This window comes from Dryobates pubescens, chromosome 4 (assembly GCF_014839835.1).
Source record: "Dryobates pubescens isolate bDryPub1 chromosome 4, bDryPub1.pri, whole genome shotgun sequence".
Classification (NCBI taxonomy): Eukaryota; Metazoa; Chordata; class Aves; order Piciformes; family Picidae; genus Dryobates; species Dryobates pubescens.
In genome coordinates this window covers 34,374,511-34,400,127 of record NC_071615.1, presented here as the reverse complement: position 1 = coordinate 34,400,127, position 25,617 = coordinate 34,374,511, and the positions used below count along the sequence as shown (strand labels likewise).

Here is a 25,617-nt window from a genome sequence, read left to right as displayed (position 1 = left end):
TTGACTTGCAGTCTATGTCACATTTTCTAGCCTATAAATTATTTTATGTTTTTTTACAGGGATGGCCTTTTAGTGAACCACAGCATAGGGACACAGAAAAACTCAGAGAAGGTGGAGGGACACAGGCTGCTCAATAAATTCATGCTGGGATGTTACTCTTCCAATTCAGTAGCTGTTAACACTACTGCATCAAGTACTCTCCTCTCTGTGCTAAGGTGGTATCTGCGAACACCAGAGTGCTCACTACCTTACTCCTCCAGCCCTGGGTCAGTAATGTAGCCAGTCTCCCCAATACAGAAGAAGAAAGATCAGTAGAAGCATAGTTTCCAACTGACCAACACCCATGACCTTCATCATTCCAGCTAATACAAACAATTTGAGGTCCATGGAGGTCTAAATCAGTGAAAAGCTGTCTTCTGTGAGCAATTTCAGCTTGATTCATAAAAGTCATAGAAAGGTTTGAGTTGGGAGCTCCAAAGGTAATCTAGCCAACCTCTCTGCACTCAGCAGGGACATCCTCCACTAGAACAGCTTGCTCAGAGCCTTGTCAAACCTGACGCTGAATATCTCCATTGATGGGGCTTCAACTACATGCTTGGGCAACCTGTTGCAGTGTTCCACCACCCTCATGGTACAGGACTTGTTAGTAACATCCAAACTAAATCTTGCCCCTTGTGCTAGCACTACAGGCCTTTGTAAACAGTCCCTCTGCGTCCTTCTTGAAGGCCCTCTACAGTGGTCTTCTTTTAAAATTCTAAGCCAAAATACAAATCTCAAATACCACAGCTCATCCCTGTCTTGGGATAAAAGCAGAGAGGACACAGAGGCCAAACCTCTCTGATTCCACCTGAGCTCACTGACACACCTGAGAAAGAAATATTCAACCACAATTCTTTTTTTCTTTAATACTCACCTGACTTTGCCTTTTGTGTTTCTAAGAACAGTTGCAGCAAAATTTTGGGTAACACCAACCAGACTGATGCCATCAACTTCCACAATTTGGTCATTCACTTGGATCCTTTGCAGGGAAAAAAAACACAGAGAGAAATAATTGTGTGAATTCTTGGTCAACTTCCAGCACAGAGAGATCTTTTCCATTTGATTTTCAGCAAAGACTTTAAACAAACACTCAGGCATAAAATGACTGAGGCAAACATGAAAAATGCATCATTCCTTGCATGCAGACAGCTCATAAATCCAGCTTCATTACATTAAATTCATTCATCCGTTCAGCTTCCCATTACAATTAATAGCATCGATCAGCTAGTTGCTTTCCCTGCCTATAAATGCAGCAACACAAACTCTTGAATCTGTCATATGACTTAAATTAAAAGAGATACTCAAACAGCTCTTGTGTCATTCTTTCCTAAGCCAATCTTGAAAAACAGCATAAGACACAGCTCTGGTATTTCAAGCTAATGGAATAAAAATGTGCTATTTAACTCAAACAACCTGCTCATCTGGGGAGAAAAGAGCTTGTGCATCAGACTTCATTCTGACATACTCTCTTAAAGTATTTCATCAAACTTGCTCCAAAAGGATCAATTCCCACTGTAAGTGTGATCTTACTGCTCACAGTAAGAGCTTGCACTGCTTTAATGACGACTCTCTTAGAAAGCAAACACATATTTCCAGCTGATAAGCTGTCTTATGCAGGAAAAGTTAGGCAAAATAAAGAAAATGCTGCTTTTATCTGAAGCAAGCACTGCTGCAAAATCCCTGGAGAAGAGAATGGACTCATCTGGATGACAAATGCTTGGAAGGAGGACTGACTGCTATACCAAAATGCCCTCTAGAAACACAGCAAGTCCTGTCACTTCAAAACATAAATTCTCTATGTCCATATATTTTCATCATACATAAACACCCCCCCCCCAAACAATCTGCAATTATTGCCATTCAAGTTAGAGAATTACATAGAATTAAAAAAGAAGTCTCCTCTCTGTTGCTGCATACCTTCTATACCGCCCAGACCATACCACTCTCACAGTCATACTCTCCTAGCTGTTTCCCTCTTCCTTGAGCATCCTCTCTCCAGCCCCTCTCCCACTGCAGCTCTGTACCTGTACCCTAACCCTTTAAAACAAGCCACCACAGACACCATCCAGACCAAAATACTCTCACAGCCATGTTCTCTGGGCAGCCTTCCCTCCATCAAGAGCTCTAAAAGCTTCCTCTGGCTCTCAAACCTAATTTCAAACATGAATGAAAAATTAGGCTCAGGTTGGCAAAGCCTGCATTAGAGCTGTTTTAACTCCCTTTATCATTAATAAAACTGGCAATTCTTCTGACAGCTCTTTTCTAATGCTCACGACCCAAATCTTTGGCTGTGTGAAGCAGCACTTCCACCAAGTAGCAACTGCAGAAGCGAACCAACTGAAGTTGAGCAACTCGCTTGTGCCATTACTGCTGTGAACTGATAAATTGAATGTGTGCAGAGACAATGTTTAGAGTATTTTTCAAGTTAAGAGATGTGCAATGTTTCAAAACTGTTGTTCTCTATGTTATCAAAATAGTTTCAATTGTGAATGACTCATCACCACAAGAACTGAGAGCAGCAGCTACAAATTCACCCAGGAGAAATTTTTGGTTTCCATATTCACTCAGCTCACCACAAGTTGGCAGCGCCCTCATGCAGCCCAGAAGGCAGCTGTGCACTGGGCTGCATTCAGAGGAGTGTGGCCAGCAGGACGAGAGGGGATTCTGCCCCTTGACTCTGCTCTGCTGAGACCCCACCTCAAGCACTGCTTCTAGTTCTGGTATTCCCAGAAGGACACAGAGCTGATGGAATGAGTCCAGAGGAGGCCACAAAGATGATCCAAGGGCTGAGCACCTCTGCTGTGAGGACAGTCTAAGGGAGCTAGGGCTGTTTAGCCTGGAGAAGACTCCAGGCAGACCTGAGAGCTGCCTACCAATACCTGAAGGGATCCTACAGCAAGGCTGGAGAAGGACTTATCATAAGGTCATCTAGGAATAGGATAAGAGGGGAATGGCTTGAAGCTGAGGGAGAGTAGGTTTAGACCAGATCTTAGGAAGAAGTTCTTCAGTACAAGGGTGATGAGACCCTGAAACAGGTTGTCCAGGGAGGTTGTGGCTGCCTCCACCCTGGGGGTGTTGAAGGCCAGGCTGGATGAAGCCTTGAGCAGCCAAGCCAAGTTGAGAGGTGTCCCTGCCCATGGTGGGGAGGTTTGAATAGATGATCTCTAAGGTCCTTTACAACTCAAACCATTCTGTGAGTAAGCCAGGTGTGCTAGTTTTAGGCTGTACCTTTAAAGTTTTCCACAGATCTTGAACAGAGAGTGGTAGAATGTAAATAAATTAATACTGGGTGTAAAAAGGAAAACAATGGTAAGTTCTAAACAATCCCATTGGACAGATAACAGACATAAAATTTAGATATGTAAACTTTCTCTCTTTTTTAGACTTCCTCACTCTGGGAGAGACTAACTTGATTCTGCTTGACCTTGGATGTGTTCTTTGGTTTGGCTTTGTACTCTAATAAAATAACTCTTTGCTCTTTTCTCTTGTCCCTTTGTGTCCAGGGGTGTAAGGAGCGGGGCAGGGAGTGGGAAGCTATAGAAGCTCCCCTGGTTTTTGGCCATGGGGGGTTCTTGTGCTGTTTGTAAATTGTAAATACCTGCAAATATTGTAAATACTGTATATCTTGTACATATTCATTGCATTCCATTGCAGACTGTAGTTTTGCTTGTAAATACAGCTTCATTTGCTTCCAGCTTGGCTGATCTGGCAATTTAATGTTGGGGGAATTTTCAACCCACCACAGCAGAGGTGCTCAGTCACTGAGAAACCCCTTTGTACAGATTTTGGGTTTCCATGGGAGGCAAGTACTATCACCATTCCATGAATCATTCAATGAAAGATGGGACTTATCCTACAGATATTGTCATGGTTTAAATTGTAGTTTCAGAAAAGCCTGGTAGAAGATTGTTGTGAGATTACTCAGAGTATCTGATGCAACTGCTGAAATCTAGCTTTATTTTCTGTGAGGAGACTGTTTTGCTATCAATGTTAATGATTAACTAGGCTTTTCAAAGCTAATAGGACCCTTTACAGTTGATGCACTTTATTGCAGAACTGACTGCTCCTAACTGAGAGGATGACATATCCCTTTCCCAAGTGAATGATCAATCAGGTTCTCAAAGAGAAAATCAGAGGGCTATTTCTCAGCTGGCTGAACAGGCAGTTGAAAACCAACACAAATATTTGAATGGTCAAAGAAAGATGCAATTTTGTTCAGCTGACAAGCTCCTTTCAGATGCCAGCCAGGGAAATAAAGGAAGAGATATGTGACTGAACATTAATATCTGTAGCCCGAAGATGTGAATATTGATAGAAACAGGAAACAGATCATCAGAGAGCAATGGTGAGTGTCCGATTATCAACCAGACAATTTCACACAGAATGCTAGTCACAGAATCATGGAATGGCTTAGGTTGGAAGAGACCATCTACTCCAACCTCCCTGGGCAGGGACAGCTCTCAGCTAGACTTGGTTGCCCAAGGCCTGAGTCATGAGCTTAATGCCTTCTGGCTGAGCTCAAGCATACCTTTCACAAAAACCTGCGCTTGAATTTAAAGCAATGGATGAAATCATGACATCTTGAGGTCTCAGATTCTTTACTTTCCTTCAGCATTTTTAAGCCTGTGAGAAATCAGTACCAGGCTTTTAATCTGGTATCTCATTGCCAAAGAGCTGTAAAGCTACCTGTGAGCCCACTCTGCAAGACAGTTTACTTCAGTAGTTTCAGACAACATCATTAAACTTTGCAGCCCCCTGCCATGCAGAGCCTTCTAATTTCATTTGTGTGGTCTTCAGCAGCAGAACAACCTTTTATTTAGCCTGCTTGAAAACTTCCAGGTGCTCTTCAATCAGGAACAGGTTACTGCAATACATTTTTCAGAAGAGAGTAACAACTTTTTAGAGTTGTGTCACTGTGTCAGTGTGTCACTGTGTCAGTGTTTGGTACTATTTATAACTCTTGTAACAAATCACTAAAGGGTGATAGAAGGAAAGGATGCATATAGGTAGACTTAATTGTTAACGTGTCAGATGAGGAGTATTTTATTTGCATCCAAATCCACAAAGAGTATGAACTAGGACAAACCAGCAAATTATATAGGTTGGAAGATGTTTAAGATTACTTTCCATTATGAAACAGTTTCATAATAAAGTTTTTCTAACTTTCAATGAGAAGCATCAGCCTGATTGTGGCAGGCACTGTGTAGTACACATCAGTCTGTCCCACACAATGGGAAATATTTATTGTATGTTGAAAAGGAATTATTTAATCTGCACATACCAAGCAAGCAATTCTAGAAAGAACCAGATTTGATGTGAACATCATGTAAGACTACAAACAGTAATTCATTTCTTTAGTGGGCAAGATTTACAGTGCCTTTTCCTATTCCCACTGATTAATGTGCTTTCAGTGCTGTAGCGATGAAAACTGAACTCTGGAACAGAAGGCTAAGCACAAAAAGAAACAGAAACCTGTAACAGGAAACTTCAAAGGATATTTGTATGTGTATTTACTAAGAGTTTAAGCATGAGGATACACTCATCATTTTCCTAATAGAATGTTGAGCAAAACTCTTTTTCAGAAGTACTAAAGCTGGTTTGAAGCCAAAAGAACCTCTAAAAGCTAAACCACTGTTAAAACTGATACTCTGTTTGGAATCTCCAGCTTCACTCACACTGAAGCATCTGGATTTTCAGTAGTCACCATGAAACATCTGGATTTTCAGTAGTCACCAGCACACACTTTTGGCAAATCTGCTCCCCCTGAAGAGTTTAAACTCTGTGCACCAAACTGGTGTCATACCTGACCACATCATGTATGTGGAATTTATCAGTCAAATTCCTGAATTGTAGAGCTTTGAGTAATCAGGACACACATTAGGAGGGTTGGACTGGGTGATCTGTGAGGTCTCTTCCAACCAGATGTTTTCTGTAATTCTGTGATTAAGCAAACAACACCTTCTGATGAAAATTTTACTTCATAGTTAACTACTGCTGGGCAAAATTGCAAATATTGAGTCTAGTTTACCTGCCATCTCTTTCTGCTGCCCCACCTTCAGTTACTGTTTTGACAAAAATTCCCAGTTTTTCCAGGCCTGCATCTGCTCCAACTCCCATTCCAATAATGCTTATGCCAAGTCCATCTTCATCTGTGAAAAAGACAAGTGAAAGCAGAAACTTCTTATATTTGATTTGTACAGTCACTTGGTAAGTAAACAACTATGCTTTAGTGCCTCTTGATTTTTTATGCCAGTACAATTGATTTGCTTCCTTTAGAAAAAAAAAAAATCTATTGTACTACCACTTTAATTGCACACCAAAAATAAAACCTTCACCCTTATGAGGGGGGTAGAACTACAATCAGGGGTTTTAACTTGGTTTATTCTATTCTACAATGGTTGAACTTGATTATCTTTAAAGGTCTTTTCCAACTGAAACAGTTCTATCATTCTATGAACACATTGCATCAAACACTGTGTAAAACCACATCTTAATGGAGTGCCACCAAACAATTTTCTTAGGGAAGGAGAGAGCTGTGCAGACCCCATACCTTTTTCTAGTTCAACTGGGAACAGCTCCAGTTTTTCCACACGCTTCTCAAGCTCATACTCAGCTGATGCAGCCACTGGGTCAACTTCATCGTTTCTCCTGTCATAGTCTTCATTGGAATATGTATTGAAAACCTGTGAAAACAGACCAAAAATCACTCAACTACCCACTCCAAAAAAGACTTTCTGCTTAGGAAAATCATAGGTTGTTTAATTTGTGCTTTTCATTCAAGTTGCAAAAGTCAACCGAGTAGAAATGATTGATTTTTGTTGTTTGTCATTATAAATGCAGAAGAGGAGCTTGAATGACTAAGTTGGCCTATATGTGTATTTAAAAGACTTCACTCATTAATAATGCACTTATTAATGGCTGAGGAGAATCTCATGATATTCAGTAAGGCAAAGTTTAAGGTCCTGCACCCAGGTCAGGGCAATCCTGGATATCGATATAGGCTAGGGGATGATGAGATTGAGAGGAGCCCTATAGATAAGGACTTAGGGTGCTGGAGGATGAGAAGCTGGACAGGAGCCAGCAATGGGCACTTGCAGTCCAGAAGGAAAATGGCAGCCTGGGCTTCATCAAAAGCAGTGTCACCAGAGATGAAGAGAGGGGATTCTATCCCTCTGCTCTGCTGAGACCTCACCTGGAGTACTGCATCCAGCTCCGGAGCCTTCAACACAGGAAGGCCATGGACCTGATGGAGCAGGTCCAGAGGAGGGCCATAAAAATGATCAGGAGGCTGGAGCACCTCTGCTACAAGAACAGGCTGAGGGAGCTGGGGTTGTTCAGCCTGGAGAAGAGAAGGCTCCAGGGAGACCTAATAGCAGCCTGCCTGTACCTGAAGGGGCTACAAGAAGGATGCAGGGTGACTGTTTGCAAAGGCAGTATACATAGCCATGGGTATATTTGACACTACCCAGGTTTACCAGTTCATCTCTGCTCTAAAGCTGCAGTTTATCATCTACTGCATTAATCTTATTATTTATACTACTTTCTATCATACTTCCAACATGAACATGGCCTTCAATCAGAGGCTATTTAAACATTCAGGAGTCTTCCTTTAGGAGAAGCATCCTTTCTTATTTTAGAGGACAGAGTTTGCCAATCTGATTCATTTAACCATCTACATTTGCCAGTTCCAAAAGAAAATACATTGGTTTAGCACCACACTTGGTAGATCAGGAGAATGGTTGGACTTCATGGCCTTGAAGGTCTTCTGCTTGAAAGTCTCTCTACAGCCTACCTTCAGGGAGGAGAGGAAGCTCTGAAAATGCCTGAAATAGGTGACACCTTTTTTAAAGAGTCTTTTCTCTGTGATGTGGTCTCCATCAGAGTCAAAGGGAGTGAGTCAGCGAGGAGGAGCCACCACAGGCTTCCTCCAGCTTTCCTGGCTTCATGCTCCCCTAAAGCCTGTGTGGGCATCAGCTGTCACTAATGCTTCAGTTGGGAAGCACCAGGGAGACAAATCTTCCCAAGAAGCAATAGCAGGGGTGAGACACAGATGGGAATTAGACAGTTGCAATGTTGAAACAATTTGATTGTCTAACACCAAACCCAAGCCTGGGGGTTCCCTCAGGTTTCTCTGCAGGAGAAAGATCTGTTTCAAGCAGACCATAAGCAGACCATAACTCCAGCTAAAGGAACGGCACAGATGAGTTTAGATTCTGAAATACCAAAACTATCTGTGCTCTGGACTTCTCTATCCCAGGGAGACCTCTTCTGACACACATACAGAGAGCAAGGAGCAACTGCTGCCATGCACAACCTAACTGTTCAATTTGCTGATAACAGAAAATAGCAACTCTAGAGATTCCTGTTGACATTGCCAAGCAGCACTCCTCTTCCAGAGACTTTGGAATATGAGATCTTTGCAGGTGTTGGGACCTCATTTCAATAAAGCATTTAAGAAAAGCAAACCATTTGAGATGCAGCCTGCCTCACCACCACTGCCAACAACAGCTCAAAACCAAGGGGAGAGAGAGGGTGTCCTGCAGCTCAAGAATGAGATACACCAAGTAACAGCAAACTCCTGCTGAGTGGGAATTTCTTGTAGCCTGTAACTCTGACCAAAATAAACTCTGCAGTGGCAGGATGTGAACTTTCCCATGCTGCATCCATTTAGTGTCCAAAACCCGTTGGAACTAAGTGGCACTGTAACTCTGTCCACCACCTCTTCATACTTTTTAAGGGATCTGAGAACAAGATACGCTTCCTTTGGAAGCAAATTAATATTTACATACTTCAGAAGCTATAAAAATGCAATGCTGGTCTCACAAACACTGAGGACATTTTATTACACAGCATCGATTCATAGATTCATAGAATGGTTTGGGCTGGAAAGGGTTTTGAAGATTATCCAATTCCAACCCCCCAGCCATGGGCAGGGACACCTTCCACAAGCCCACATTGGCTTCATCCAATCTGGCCTTGAACACCTCCAGAAATGAAGAAACCACAACCTCCCTGGGCAACCTGTTCCAGTGTCTCATCACCCTCACTTGAAAGAATTTCTTCCTAATCTTCAGTCTAAATCTGCCCTGCTCAAGCTTCAATCCATTCCCCCTCAACCTGTCACTACAAGCCCTTGTAAAAAGTTCTTTACCAGCTTTCCTGCAGCCCACTTCAGGCACTGGAAGGCTACTCTAAGGTCTGCCTGGAGCCCTTTCTTCTCCAGACTGAACAATCCAACTGTCCTGCATCTTGTGTCCTTCTTCACAATCTTGACCTAATGCGCCAGGAAAAAGCACAAAGTGAAGACTGAGCAGTCTCCCATGGGTGTGAGTCTCTGCAGAGCAAGCTTGCCCCTTGGAGCAGTAATCCTATTCATATGAAACTTCAGGAATATTGTGCCCTGAGAAGCACAGATGACAGAAATAATTTCTTTCTTTTCCGTACAGGCAACAAATTATGGCCTCTAGGCTGTTGAAGGCAAACATGACCCTAAACCAATCCTGGAAAAGCTCTGGCTATTTTCCCAAGGCAACCCTACAATCCCAAGCAATTCACTCATTGGCAAATACCAAACTACTTCAACACAAAAAGTTGAAGAATATTGCTGTGCCTTTTGTTTATTCAACTCATTTTCCAAGCTTTGAGCATGCAACCCTTTATTTATCAGACTTATGTTGTGCTGGAAGGAAAACTCAGTCATTCAACTTGATTATCAACTTGATTACCCTGGCCAGACTGGTAACAAAACACAGCTCACATGGAATTCCCAACGAATTCTTTTTGTCAAGAATAGAATAGAATAGAACAGAACAGAACAGAAGAGAACTAACCAGGTTGGAAGAGACCTTTGAGATCATCGAGTCCAACCTATCATCCAACACTGTCTAATCAACTAAACCATGGCACCAACCACCCCATCCAGTCTCTTCGTAAACACCTCCAGTGATGGTGACTCCACCACCTCCCTGGGCAGCCCATTCCAATGGCCAATCACTCTTTCTGTGTAGACTTTCTTCCTAACATCCAGCCTAAACCTCCCCTGGCACAGCTTGAGACTGTGTCTTCTTGTTCTGGTGCTGGTTGCCTGGGAGAAGAGACCAACATCCGCCTTGCTACAACCTCCCTTCATGTAGTTGTAGAGAGCAAGAAAGTCTCCTCTGAGCCTCCTCTTCTCCAGGCTAAGCAACCCCAGCTCCCTCAGTCTCTCCTCATAGGGCTTGTGTTCCAAACCCCTCCCCAGCTTTGTTGCTCTTCTCTGGACACGTTCCAGCAACCAACATCTTTCCTAAACTGAGGGGCCCAGAACTGGACACAGGACTCAAGGTGTGGCCTAACCAGTGCTGAGTACCAGGGCACAATGACCTCCCTGTTCCTGCTGGCCACACTGTTCCTGATACAGGCCAAGATGCCATTGGCCTCCTTGGCCACCTGCGCACACTGCTCTCTCATGTGCAGCCTACTATCAACCAGCACCCTCAGGTCCCTTTCTGCCTGGCTGCTCTCCAGCCACTCTGCCCCCATGACCATCATTGCAAAAGGGAAATTCCCAATACTGTCCTGTTTTTCTCTTCCATTAATGGCACATGGCAAATGATTTTCATTGAATTCTATTTGATGAGTTTTGCAGATCTGGGTCTAAATCTTCTTCTGCAGTGACCTGATTTTTGTAACAGAGCAGGTTGGAAGCAACAGTGTAATGGATTAATAAAGGACCAGGGAGGTGACTCCCCTGACTCTTATTGTTCATATACAAATCTGAAGGAGAATTTTTCAGTTGTATGTAGTTCACAGGTACACTTGATATGTAATTCATTCCTTTGCCATTTAACTAGAACTTACTGACACACACAGAAAAATACTTTTTAACTGGTTTAAATCATCCATTGCCTATTTCTGGTAAAAAATCCACAATTTAGCAATAGAGGATAAAAACTGGGGGGGAAATCCCCTTGTCTTTTTCATGACAGTAGCTTGACAGCTGCAGGGAAAAGAGCCAAGAACCAAGCTCCAGTGTCCTGCATTCCCATAAATGGGATTCCTCAGGCTTCCTCAGAAAGTCTCTCCTGCCAGGCTTCTTTCCCAGATCCCAGACAGGTTAGCAATCTAGGTGCAGCAATTGAACATGTCACTGCACAGAGCAGTGCAGTACTGACCCTTAAACCTCAATGGCTTTGGCTGACTGGAAGCCCTGGAGCAGGCTGCCCAGACAGGTCTCTGTCTGGACAGATTCCAAACCCACCTGGTTGCTGCAATGCTGGGCAACCTGCTGTGAGGTGACCCTAGCAGAGAGGTTGGACTAGATGATCTCCAGAGGTCCCTTCCAACCTCTGACATGCTGTGACTGTGACTAGAACTTCACTCCAAAAGCATCTATCTACACCTTGAGAGTGTCTCCATCCAGCAGAACAAAGAAGCAGGTGCACCAAAAGGATGTTGATAGCCATGCTGTACAACAAAACATTATTAAAATAGCAACAAGAACATTTAAGGAGAAAATTTGTTTCCAATGTGACAGCAAATATATTTTATCACTCTTTTGGCAAGCCCCTCTATTGCCAAGGTAACAAACTGGCATGCTCGAGAACTCATTGTATCTTTGAAGAGGCAAATAAGCATGCAAAGGAGAACATCTGTAGTGAGCCAAGTTTGACAAATTAATTATAACACAGCACAGCCTCAAGTCTGGACCTCTGGTTTCTAAATAAGTTTGAACAGAAATGGAGAGCATGAAGCAGAATTGCAGCTCCAGTACCTAGCCATTTCTTCCCAAATCTGCTGCAGTGTTTCTCCCAGATCCTCGCATCACTGCCAATTTACATCCTAACTGAGGGTGCTATTTTTCTCCTGCCTTCAAGATTGTGACACATGAGCTGGCCAAGAGTAAATGCTGCTTCTGGTACCAATTAGTACAGACTGCCATACAGTAGCAATGTCACCATTAATCAACATGTCAGTGTTTCTTCTCCCAGCTGTCTCACTCTCCCTCAGCCCACAGATGTCTAAACACAGATTGAAAATTGTAGAATCACAGAATGGTTTGGGTTGGAAGTGATCTCCAAAGGTCATCTAGCCCAAGCCCCTCTGTATTAAGCAAGGGCATCCTCAAACAGATCAGGTTGCCCAGAGCCCTGTCGAGGCTCAACTTGAGTATCTCCAAGATGAGGCCTCAACTACCTCCTGGAGCAACCTGTTACAGTGTTCCAGCACCCCCACAGTAAAGAACTTGTTCCTGACACCCAAGCTGGCACAAACCTAAAAATGCCATGAAGCTTCTCAGAAGCAAACACCTGGATCAAAATACTGACTATTCTTCAAACATTCTTATTACCAGTTAAGCCTCTGGAGAGATTCAAGATTCAATTGGAGAGGAAGGGACCCTCAAAGGTAATCTTGTCCAACCTCCTCTGCAGTCAGCAGAGACACCTCCAACTAGATCAGGCTGCCCAGGGCCACATCAAGTCTGATCTTGTATGTCTCCAGAGATGGGGCCTCAACCACATCTCTGGGCAACCAGTTCCAGTATTTCACCACTCTCATTGTGCAGAACCTTCTCCTAATGTCCAACCTAAATCTGCCCTGCTCCAGTTTCAAGCCATTGCCCCTTGTCCTACCACTACAAGCCCCTGCACATTCACTAAAAATGAATCTACGAACCCAAAGTTTCAGAAGCAATTCCTTCCGTTCACTTACAGGTGTCAGAACTGTTAGGAAAATAATTTAGAGGGGGGAAAAGGGCACAGAAATTGATCATGGGCATTAATTTAGAAGATTTGCTGATAAACAGAAAGGGTGAACACAGGTTCTTTGTATGCTCTGTACAGTTACAAGATGGGACAAGAGGAAAAGGCTTCAAGTTGCACCAGGGAGAGGTTTAGGTTGAATAATATGAAAAACTTATTTCTTCAGTCATTGGAACAGGCTGCCCAGGGAGGTGGTGGAGTCACCATCCCTGGAGGTGTTCAAGAAACCTGTGGATATGGCAGTCCAGGACATGATTTAGAGGGCACGGTGGCATTGGGTTGACAGCTGGACTTGATGATCTTAGAGGTCTTTCCCAACCTTAACAATGCTATTCTAGAAAGAAATTTTAAAAAATCATTATGCAGCAATAATTCATCCAACTCTCCTTTGATTGTGACCTATGTTATAAACTGAACAAAAAATAGTATGTTTTTGTATACATAAAGAGAGCTAGTACAGACCTATTGCATTCTCAATAGTACACATCACCATCTATCCTCCAAAGAAGACATCAGGTGGAAGGGTTAGGTGGAGACAGTCTGATTTGGTGTCAAATTTTCTCAGCATCACATCACCAATACAAAATCCTGTTCTCCTTTTTTGAGGTGCTAAGATGCAACTGCCCCAAAGGTTTGTCATGACACTCTCACACCATGTCTCTTTCCTAGCACTTGCTGCGTTTGGTACCAACTGGCAATCTTACTGATGCTGCTGCAGATGCAGCAAAGACTGATTGAGCCAGGGAGAAGGATCTGCAGCACCAGAAACCAGCAGACTTTATGGTTTTGCCTCAGACCATGGCACAGCAAGCAAATGCAAATTACATGCCATGACTTCAATGGGAGCCTTTCTGAATCTCTAAAGCCATCTCATCATCTCCTCTCATAACTATGTTCATATAAAAATCAAGAAATGCTTGGGTTTAAATTTTTAATATGAAATTCTTAATGAATTCTTTAACTGAGACTGGGTTACTAAATAAAGACAGTCCCATGTTTTAAGATGACTGTGGGAAATCCTATTATATTCTGCTCAGAAAAACTCATACATGTGTTGAACTCTTCCTTTGCAGAGTGTCAGCACACAGACTACTCACTGCTTAAGCACACAGCTTAGGTGTTGAAGCATAGATGAAGTATGACACTAGGTATTAGCAAACCCTTCAACCAGCCTTCTCTACAGGGGAAACACAATCCCCCAGGTTAAGGTGGCACAAAGGGGGTTTCAAGCAGGTATTTTTCTACCTCTACTGAAACGCTTGTGATTCTAGGGGATCCAAAGCCCTTGGTAGCCCTATTGCTACACTCACATGAACATTACCACACAGCTGATATCAAAGAGATCAATTAATGGGGTGTTGCATTAATTCACTCAGAGCCTTGCACCCGTTCCCACCAAAGCCCAACCATTAATGCTACTGCTTGTATACAGAAATGGACAAACAAGCAGAGGCTAAGAGGATTAAGGGAAAAGCTTCTGTAATACACCAAAAGGGCTGCTATGTTTTGTAAACATCTTTTCCAAACAGAAAGTGCAATGCAGCATTCCCAGTGCCAGATCACTACTCAATTACTTGATATTGTAGAACTCCCAATCCTTTAATTGCACCTGCAGGCAGAACTCATTTGGGCTGGCTGCCTTTCTCCTAATGATGGTTTCACATTCGCACTCTGGAGCACAATGAATTGCGTCCTAGTAAGATGTCAAAGTGCCTGGAATAAGCAGAAGAATGTTGATCCATGAAGCATTCATAGCCAGTGGATTGCATTGCAGTTAATCACAGCAGTGCTTCAGGAATCACACATTCTGTGTTTCCAGAGGAATTTCAGCTCCCTAATGCCTCCTAATACGGTATGTGGGCTAACAGAGACTTCAACACAAGCCAGGAAGAGGGGTCCCCTGGTCACAAAATCATAGGATTGTCTTTGTTGGAAACAATGTTTAAGATCAACCAGTCCAACCATTCTCTAACTCTACCAAGGCTGGGGCTAAACCATGTCCTTCAGCACCACATCTCTGCTCTTTGGAACACCTCCAGGGATGGAGATTCAAGCATCTCCCTGGGAAGCCTGTTCCATGGTTTGAGAACCCTTTCAGTCAAGAATTTTCTTCTCATACCCAATCTAAACCTCACAGACGCAATTAGAGGCCATTTCCTCAAAGATTCATAGAATGGTTTGGGTTGGAAGGGACCTTAAAGATTATCTAGTTCCAGCCCCACCCCTGCCACTGGCAGGGACACCTTCTACTAGACCAGGTTGTTCAAGGCCTCATCCAGCTTGGCCTTGAACACCTCCAGGGAGGGAGCATCCACAACCTCCCTGGGCAACCTGTTCCAGTGTCTCACCAACCACATTGTAAAGAATTTCTCCTAATCTCCAGTCTAAATCTGCCCTCATCAAGCATTATTCTATCACTTGTTACTAGGAAAAAGAGACAGACCCCCTGCCTTACTCCAGTCTCCTTTCAAGGAGTTGTAGAGAGCAATGAGGTCTCCTCTCAGTCTCCTCTTCTCCAGACTAAACAACCCCAGATCCCTCAGCTGCTCCTCACTAGCCCTTTTCTCCAGACCCTTGACCAGCTTTGTTTCCCTTCTCTGGACCTGCTCCAGCACCTCAGTGCTTTTCTTGTAGTGAGGGCAAATCTGACTGTGTTAATGGTTCAAATGTAGCAGCTTTAAATGCAATTTAATCTATGGTATTAAGGGAGCAAGAAACAGAAGGTTACAGCTGTGTGCAGGCAGAATATCCGAATGAACAAAGGGAAAGAAGGATCAGGGTGATAAGCTGGCATTAATGAGTAATGCTAGCTTGAGATGAGACTACAGTAATAATGCCACAAAGTGGGGATTCAAGATAAATACATTTCAAGTGACTCAATTCAACACTGGCTTTTGGACTTTTTTCAACTTCAACATTTGCTATGACATCAGGCACAAAGCCTGACATTACTCTCTTGAAATCAACAGCAAAATTGACTTTATTAACCCCCAAGAGGAAGAGGTGGGAGTCTGTACGATGACTGTTTTTCACTCTACCCTTCAAGCTGTAGACAGACTAAGAAGCACAGAAAATAGGAGTTTTGTTTACACATGTCCACTTTTTTTTTATGTGCCCAAATTTACTGCACAGGTCTGTATTATGATTCATTTTCACTCTACCCTTCAAATTGTAGACAAACTAAAAACCACAGGAACTACAAGGAGTTTTGCTTACACATTTCCACTGTTTGTGTCCACATTTACTGCACACATTCAGATTTTATAGATGTTTCCTGTACACCACTCTGCGATGGACTGGAAATTCTGGAGGACCAAATGCAAAGCACAGCACTCAGTGTTTTCCATTCTGAGGTGGTGTTCATGGAGCTCCATGGAGCCCAGACTGTGGGCATCCCAATTTTTCGTATGACTTCCCTATTCCATCACCAGACTTCTCATGTCTGTGGCATATGGTACCAAAGACACTGAGGTAATGCTGAGCAGCACTGCTTGCAGGGCTGTTAACTGCTGTACTTCAAAAAAGCAACGCAAAAGACATTTTTTGGCCCCATCAATACCATCTCCTTATGCTGAAGAGTGAATCTGAAACTTCTGCACTGATACCTGATAGGAGAGTCCTGAGTGTTGTCATTCAAGATGCAGGAATGCTGCTTAGAGAAGCTGTACAAGAGAAATCAACAAAGAGTGGGAAGATGCAGCCTTTTTGTTCGCCTGCTCTCCTAGAAAGAAAACGGTTTCAACCTGGCTGCTGTGGGAACTGGGGAAGATGCCTTTGTGCATATGCTTTTCTTTCTTTCCCTAAAAGAGTTTTGGTGGATATTTTTCCCCCACAGGAACACCATGCCTCACTCTTCTGGGTTTGAGCAAGCATCTCCCTGAGCATTGAATCATAGAATTGTTTCAGCTGGTAAACACCTCTAAGGCCATCAAGCCCAAGCATCAACCTGACACCACTATGGTCATTAAGCCATGTCCCAAAGTGCCATGTCCCCATGTTTCTTGAACACCTTCAGGGATGGTTACTCCTCCACCTCCCTGGGCAGCCTGTTCCAATCTCTGACCATTCTTGTAACAAATAAATTTTCCCTAATCTCCAACCTAATTCTCTCCTGGTGCAATTTCAGGCCATCTAATTCTATTACCTGATACTAGGGTAGAAGAGACCAGCCCCCACCTCACTCCAACCTTCTTTCAGGGAGTTGTAGAGAGCAATGAGCTGCATGTCTTTATCAGTTCCAGCATGAAAGGCTACATTTGAATGGAGTGGCAAGTGGGACACCATATCCATACACATCCATTGAGGACATGAAGACAGATATGGGGTTTAATGTGAGTCTGCTGTTGTCCCTACCACACACCAGCAGCAGAGGTGGCCATGGAATCAGACACATAGTTAACAAACTCCTGGACCTTTTGCTGACTTCAGTCCTCTGAGCTTTCTGACACAACATCTTGACCTGCTTCAGAGATTACTGAAGCTCAAAACCACCTTTGTGAGGGCAACTTTTAAAATATGAGGCTTAGCTTTCTGTGCAGATTTGCCCAAGTGGAGTAGAAGAAAGTCCTTCTATGATCAGGTGACCCGTCTGGTAGACGTGGGGAGGCCTGTAGATGTGGTGTACCTGGACTTCAGCAAGGCCTTTGACACCATCCCCCACAGCAAACTGCTGTCTAAGCTGTCAGCTCGTGGCTTGGACCGCAACATTCTGTGCTGGGTTAGGAACTGGCTGGAGGGCCAAGTCCAGAGAGTGGTGGTGAATGGTGCCACATCCAGCTGGCAGCCAGTCACCAGTGGTGTCCCCCAGGGATCAGTGCTGGGCCCCATCCTCTTTAACATCTTCATTGATGATATGGATGAGGGGGTTGAGTCAGTCATCAGCAAGTTTGCAGATGACACCAAGTTAGGAGCAGATGTTGGTCAGTTAGAGGGTAGAAGGGCTCTGCAGAGGGACCTCGACCGACTGGACAGATGGGCAGAGTCCAACATGATGGCATTCAACAAATCCAAGTGCCGGGTGCTGCACTTTGGCCACGGCAACCCCATGCAGAGCTACAGGCTGGGGTCAGAGTGGCTGGAGAGCTCCCAAACAGAGAGGGACCTGGGGGTACTGATTGACAGCCACCTAAACATGAGCCAGCAGTGTGCCCAGGCGGCCAAGAAGGCCAATGGCATCCTGGCCTGCATTAGGAATAGTGTGGCCAGCAGGAGCAGGGAGGTCATTGTGCCCCTGTACTCTGCATTGGTTAGGCTGTACCATGAGTACTGTGTCCAGTTCTGGGCCCCACAGTTTAAGAAGGACATCGAGACATTTGAATGTGTCCAGAGAAGAGCAACAAGGCTGGGGAGAGGCCTTGAGCACAAGCCCTATGAGGAGAGGCTGAGGGAGCTGGGATTGTTTAGCCTGGAGAAGAGAAGGCTCAGGGGTGACCTCATTGCCCTCTACAACTACCTGAAAGGTGGTTGTAGACAGGAGGGGGTTGGTCTCTTCTCCCAGGCAACCAGCAGCAGAACAAGGGGACACAGTCTCAAGCTGTGCCAGGGGAGGTTTAGACTCGAAGTGAGGAGAAAGTTCTTCACTGAGCGAGTCGTTCGTCATTGGAATGGGCTGCCCAGGGAGGTGGTGGAGTCACTGTCCCTGGAGGTGTTCAAGAGAAGACTGGACATGGCACTTGGTGCCATGGTCTAGTCATGTGGTCTGTGGAGACAGGTTGGACTCTCTTCCAACCTTAGTTATACTGTGATACTGTGAAAGTGCTGACTGCCATGTGCACAGATGAAGGCCTGTAAAAACTACAGAACTCCTCCTCTGTGTGTTGTGTAACCAGAGCAGGGGCACCTAGGAAGGAGAGTGCTGTTCACTTGCTCCTCCAGCTGAAGTGTGCAGCACACAGCTGGTATGGCTGTCAGTGGCAGTGACTGTATTCTGGTTACAAACAGCTGCACATCTCTTTTCAAAGGAAAACAGGCACCATTTAGTGGAACCTGGAGATATTCCAGCTAACAAATTACATGGGGTATAATCTGTGTGACAGGCTGGGAACCTAACAGAGTAAAGCCCTTCAATCATCTTACCATGATTTTAATGCTTACCTCAGCCTAATATAATGAATCAAGAGAATATCCCCAAATATTTCTAAAAATCCCTGACATTCAAATATTTTTAAGCCAGTTAGTGTTCAGTGTCTGAAGAAATTGGCAAGGCTGTGACTGTTGCCTAAAGGGAGAGCTGTGAAAGAACAAGCAGAGTAAGACAGCAAACTAATCTTAGGAAACTTTCCTAAAATACATTTACACATCTAACCTCAGCTGTGTTTAAGAATCTCTAATTAAAAGAGATGACAGGCTGGGAGAGTTGGGGTTCTTCAACCTGGGAACAGAAGGCTCCAGGGAGACCCTAGAGCAGCCTTGCAGTACCTGAAGGGGACCATACAGGGAGGCTGGGGAGGGACTGTTTAGAAGGGCCTATAGCAGTAAAATGAGGGGCAATAGTTTGAAACTGGAGCAGGGACATAAGGAAAAAGATCTTTAAGTGGTGGAACTCTGGAACAGATTGCCCAGGAACATGGAGGCCCCATTCCTGGAGGCATTTAGGATGAAACTTGATGGAGCTCTGAGCAACGAGACATAGTTGGAGATGTCCATGCTTCAGGGTGGTTGAACTAGATGACTTTTGAGGGTCCTTTCCAACTCACTGCATGTTCAAGTTTGTTAGAAGCGTGTTTTCTAAAATACCATTTTACAGTTATGGCTTCAAGGATACACATCAATGCTGAAAGGCTTCTTTTTTGGGGTGTTAATATAGTTCAGTTCTCCATAGAGCAAACATAAGGACAAACAGAGACAAATTTGAAGCAATTTTTGCAAGTCCTTCTTTAGTTTTAGTAACAAAAGTTAGCACTAGCTCAAGGAAACCACAGGTGATAATCATAGCATGGTTTGGGTTGGAAGGGACCTTAAAGATCATCTAGTTCCAAACCCCCTGCCATGGGTAGGACACCTTCTACTAGCACGGGTTGCTGAAGGCCTTATCCAACCTGTCCTTGAAGACCTCCAGGGAGAGGGATAATGCTAACCTTACTGGGAAACTGCACGACATACAACTGGTACAAAGCATGTGTGACTCCTGCCTGCTTTTTATCTTTAAATAAAACCCAACACTATCCTCGATGAGAGAGTTACTTAGATGCAGGTAGTTTGGGAAAATAAATACATGGTTGCACATAAAACAGTCTGGTAAAACTTTAAACATGAAAACTTTCATTTTAACCATACTGGCATTCATTAAACACTCTGTAATTCTAAATAGTAATTATCAAAAGAGCACCTTCTGCTTGCAAATGAAATAGCATGAAATGACAACTCTGAAAAGCCTTTTCTATTGATCTGGTGAACTGAACAACCACAACCACCGTTCTGTCTGTAAGTTAGTTCAAGTTTTAGCTTTCAATTCATAGAATCATAGAATTGTTTGTGTTGAAAAGACCTTTAAGCTCACTGAGTCCAACTGCTCTGTAACTCTACCCAGTCTGGTGTTAAACCACATTGGGGCTGTTTAGCCTGGAGAAGAGAAGGCTCTGGGGAGACCTTAAAGCAACCTTCCAGTACCTGAAAGGCGCCTTCAAGAAGGCTGGGAAGGGACATTTTACAAGGACTTGTAGTGATAGGATGAGAGGAAATGGATTGAAGCTGGAAGAGGGCAGATTTAGACTGGAGATTAGGAAGAAATTCTTGACAATGAGGGTGGTGAGACACTGAAAGAGGTTGTCCATGGAGGTCATGGATTCCCCTTCCCTGAAGGTATTCAAGGCCAGGCTGGATGAGGCTTTGAGCAAACTGTTCTCGTGGAAGGTGTCCCTGCCCATGATGTGGGGAGATGATCTTTAAGGTCTCTTCCAACTCAAACCATTCTATGCATCTATGAATATGACATTTAAACCCAAATGGCTGCATGGTTTTGGTACCACATAAAATGCTTTCAATACCACAGACAACATCAAGAGGATGGCTGACACAGAAAATGGTGGGGAGAACTGATAATCTTATGATGACAGTTAGCTAAAAACTGCCTGACAGCATTTCACATTAAAGGTAACTTGAATATACCATGCCTGGTTTTGCCTACTTACCCTGAAAGCTATGAGACGCTTCTTCAACTCAAGTTTAAAAGGCCTTATAAAAGCAGTATTAAACTAATCTTACTTTACTTGCCTTTATGTTAAAAGCCTGTCTGTCTTGCCAAAGGGGAAACTGTCATAATCTGCTTCCAATTCAACATTCCAAATAGTGAATATATACTGTCTTCCATGCCCCAAGTTTAATTTTATTTATCTCTGACAAATGTCATAATGTAACTCAATAACAAAGGCACAATGAAAAATGCAAACTATAACTGTTGCATCATAATGTTATGACTTGCAGCTAATAGGAGGCAGATTTGTGGAAAAGCAATCATGCCTCTGTTTAGGAAAGAATTTGTATTTCATTAGCCCAGCAGATTTTGCTGAGCTTTTTCCAGAATAGGTGCTTGAAAATCAGATGCACAAAATGGACTCCATCATTTTTCTATAAAAAGCCTTTTGGATACAAGATTTGTTCTTCATACTCAGGTTTTTTCCCTTTTTTCTACCAAAATCTAATTGTCTTATTTCATAGAAAGGCTTGAGTTGGAAGCGATCTGCAAAGTTCATCTAGTCCAGCTCTGCTGCAGTCAGCAGAGGCATCCTCCAGCTTGCTCAGAGCTCCATCAAGCCTGACCTTGAATATCTCCAGGGATGAGGCTTCAAGTAACTCCCTGGGCAACCTGTTGCAGTGTTCCATCACCCTCATGGTGCAGAACTTGTTCCTAACATCCAATCTAAATCTGCTCTGCTCTCATTTCCACCACTGCCCCTCATCCTGTCACTGCAAGCCTTTGCAAACAGTCTCTCTGCAGCCTTCTTGTACCCACTTCAAGTACTGGAAGGCTGCTCTTAGGTTCCTCTGGAGCCTTCTTTTCTCCAGGCTGATCAGGACAAAATTAATTTCAGTATATAGTAAGAACAACTTAAAGGCTGTCACTTGGCCTTTCAAAAACTGCTTGATAAACTAGGGACTTCGGTAGGGAAGCAGAAATTAGTCACCAAGACACTACTGGTACAGTACAATCACCTGCATGAAAATCTTTCAGTGCACTTGCAAGATAATTGAACCCAGGTTAATCTTCCCTCATGGAAGCTACTTCCAACTCCCCTGGAAGGGAGAGAGAAAGGGAATAAAAAGGAAGGACTTACAGGTTAAAGAAAAACACCACCTAAACAGCTTTAACAAAGCCGTATGAGATAATAATATTAAAATAAAATCATGAAATACATAGAAAATCAATACCAAACTCCCCCAAAGTTCAGGCTGGATTCAGTGGCAGATGGGGACAGGATGGCCTTGAATACCTCCAGGGAGGAGGAATCCACAACCTTCCTGGGCAACCTGTTCCAGTGTCTCATCACCCTCACTGAAAAGAATTTCTTCAAAATCTCAAATCTAAATCTCCCCTCCTCAAACTTCAATCCATTCCCTCTCACCCTATCACAACAAGCCCTCGTAAAAAGTCCCTCCCCAGCTTTCTTGTAGGCCTCCTTCAGCTACTGGAAGGCTGCTCTCAAGTGTCCCCTATGTCCAGCAAGTATTTGGGTTATCAGCTATGAGCCAGACTGAAGGCAGACAGTTTGCAGAGGGCACAGTTTGCATGACTGCTCAGTACCAGAGGAAAGTAAAGACAGCAGCTGTAGAAGTCATTTTTGGCCAGAGGTGATAAAGCAGCTCAATTTGCAGCACAGAAGCCAAAATCACAACTTCAAAGGAACACCAGTGGGGCTTTTTGGTGAGATTTAGAAGTATTTCTAACTGAAACAGAGTAGGAGAAATGTATCTAAGTATAGTTAACTTTAGTCTGGCAAATGGAAATGTTGAGCATTATTTAAGATCAAAATGAGTGAAAGAGAAATATCTTGATGCAAAAATGCAAAGCTATCAATGGGGCTTTGCATACTAGGCCTAAACAGTACAGCTCAAATAAGAGTAGGGAGTTTTAGGAAGGCAATATATATAAACATTATTTTTTAAAAAATATTAAGCTAATTATACCAGCCAGTACTTCAAATCCACCATCTAGTTCCAATGACCCTGCCAGCAGCAAGGACACCTCCTACTAGACCAGGGTGCTGAAAGGACAGGAATAGGTAAAAGGATATCAGAACTCCTCAGAAAGGATGCAGCCAGTTTAAAGAATATAGTTGATGTAAGTTCACCTTTGATCAAAACAAAATCAGAAGCGCCAGACAGCCCTGCTGCAGGCGTGAACTACGACCGTCTAAAGAGTTCTCTCAACACAAAGACAATTGGAGAAAAACAGGTTATGGAAAGAAGGGAGTTTGTAGGCTAGCAGAAGACACTGAAATACTTGGGTTCAAGACAATGATCTACTATATTTGGGTGTTAACTGCTTGAATTATATACAAACTCACACAAAAATCATCAAATCACAGAATCTGGCTGGACAAGACCCTTAAAACCATCAAATCCAACTGTCACCCAACTACCATAACCAGTAAACTACATCCTGAAGCACCACATCTACACACTTCTTGAGCACCTTCAGGGATGGTGACCCCACCACCTCCCTGAGCAGCCTGTTCTAATGCCTCACCACTCTTTCAGTAAAGAAATGTTTCCTCATATCCAGTCTAAACTTCCCCTGGGGTAACATAAGACCATTTCCTCTCAATCTATCTCATTTGCAGGGGGGTTGGACTAGATGACCTTTGGAGGTTCCAACCCAAACCGTTCCATGATTCTATGAAACAAAATGAATGGAAAAGATGCAACAGACTGGAGAAATGTGATACTACCACACAACTGATTTAAAAAAAAATCCTCTTCACTCCATATGGATTTTCCATCAGGACAATCCCAGGCCCATATGAAATTTAAATGAGAATCAGGTGTTTGACTGAGTATTGCTGGATTGCTGCTATTTACAGTCCTTAAGTCTCTAAATAACTCAGCAAAATAAAGAAATTGGTCCCAATATAGTAGAGTGTGAGGAGTGATTCAGACCACCCCTTTTTTCCTTATCTGAACTACTCTTGTACCCTTCTGCTAATGCAAGCACACAGAAACAAGCTCAGTCCCCATTAACATCATGCCAAGTTGAAAGGCACTCAGATCTGCTTTCCAAACCAGTCACAGAGACATCTCCAATTCACTTCCACACAATCAATATCAGGCCAGTACCCAGGGGCTGAGAGTGCCTATTATCCTGACATAAAAAATTGTTCCTATTCAGGAATCATGGGTATATGCTGAACTAGAAAACTCTTAGGCTTTTCCAAAGCCTCATCACCTTTTAACGTACCAAAACTACCCCAAAGTTTTCCAGGTAAGGCAGAGCTGGACATCTTCACACATCATGTTTTACAAGGGCTTGTAGTGATAGGAGGGAATGGACTGAAGCTGCAGGAGGGCAAATTTAGACTGGAGATTAGGAAGTAATTCTTTACAGTGAGGGTGGTGAGACATTGGAACAGGTTGTCCAAGGAGGTCAGGGATGTCCCCTCCCTGGAGGTGTTCAAGGATGAGGCCTTGAGCAAGTGGGCTGGTGGGAGGTGTCCCTGCCCATGGCAGGAGGTTGGAACTGGATTATCTTTCATGTCCTTCCAACCTAAACCAAATCTATAAATCCTTTTAGGGAATGGTTTCTATGAAGTATTATCAGGCTTTGCTTGCTTATAAACTTCCCAACTGGTAATCTATGAAAGGGAAAGAAAAGGTAAGAGGTAACTGATGCTCAGGGAAGATAAAAAAAACCTGATAGACAAATGGAACTGGGAAAATAGAACCATAGAATTGTTCTGATTGGAAAATATCTCTGAGATCATAGAGTCCAGCCACTGATCTGTCACTACCGTGGCCATCTCCTCACCTAGAGTCAACATAAAAACACATCCATGCCTTTGATTTCTTTTTAAAACCCTTCTCTCTTAAACATGTTCGAAGTCCAAGTTAATATTGGTTTCATGCACTTTGGAACAGATGCTGCTTCTGTTCTTCAGTTAGCCAGACAATCTCTTAATTAAATATCTGCATACAGCACCTTGGGAATCGGATCTGTATTTTAATCACATATTCCTCCACTTTCTTATTTTGCTTTTATTTACTCTGGTGTGTGGCAATATTGCACATGGCTGTAAAAAAACCTGTGTGGCTAAAGCTGTAATGTAGACTTTGAAACCAAATGACTAAAAATATGAACAACTCTTACTCTCAAGAACAATGAATCATAGAATCGCAGAATCATCTTGGTTGGAAAAGACCTTTAAGATCATCTAGTCCAATCATTCTCTAATTCTAACAAGGCTGGGACTAAACCAAGTCCCTCAGCACCACAAGCATCCTTAGAATCATAGAATGGTTTGGGTTGGAAGGAATCTTAAGTGTCACCTACTTCCAAACCCCCTGCCATGAGCACAGGTACCTTCCACTAGAGCAGGCTGCTCAAAGCCTCATCCCATCTGGCCTTGAACACATCCAAGGGAGGGGATATCCATGAACTCCCTGGGAAACCTGCTCTGGTGTCTCACCACCCTCACTGTAAAGAATTTCTTCCTAATCTTCAGTCTCAATCTCCCCTCCTCAAGCTTCAATCCATTCCCTCTCATCCTGTCACTACAAGCCCTTGCAAAAAGTCTCACCCCAGCCTTCTTGTAGTCCCCTTTCAGGTACTGGAAGACTGTTCTAAGGTCTCCCTGGAACCTTCTCTTCTCCAGACCAAACAACCCCAACTCTCTCAACCTGTCCCCAT

The 25,617-nt window shown here is 43.4% G+C and overlaps 1 protein-coding gene across 1 annotated transcript in view; it reads right to left on the bottom strand.

The window, feature by feature from the left end:
* PPP1R9A (protein phosphatase 1 regulatory subunit 9A) overlaps window positions 1–25,617 on the bottom strand; it is a 140,582-nt gene that overhangs the window by 51,700 nt on the left and 63,265 nt on the right. The window contains exons 3-5 of the mRNA XM_054161097.1: window positions 6,590–6,722; window positions 6,068–6,188; window positions 914–1,018 (exon numbers count right to left, since the gene is read on the bottom strand). Coding sequence (XP_054017072.1) covers window positions 914–1,018; window positions 6,068–6,188; window positions 6,590–6,722 — 359 coding nt within the window. The remainder of the gene's footprint in view (window positions 1–913; window positions 1,019–6,067; window positions 6,189–6,589; window positions 6,723–25,617) is intronic.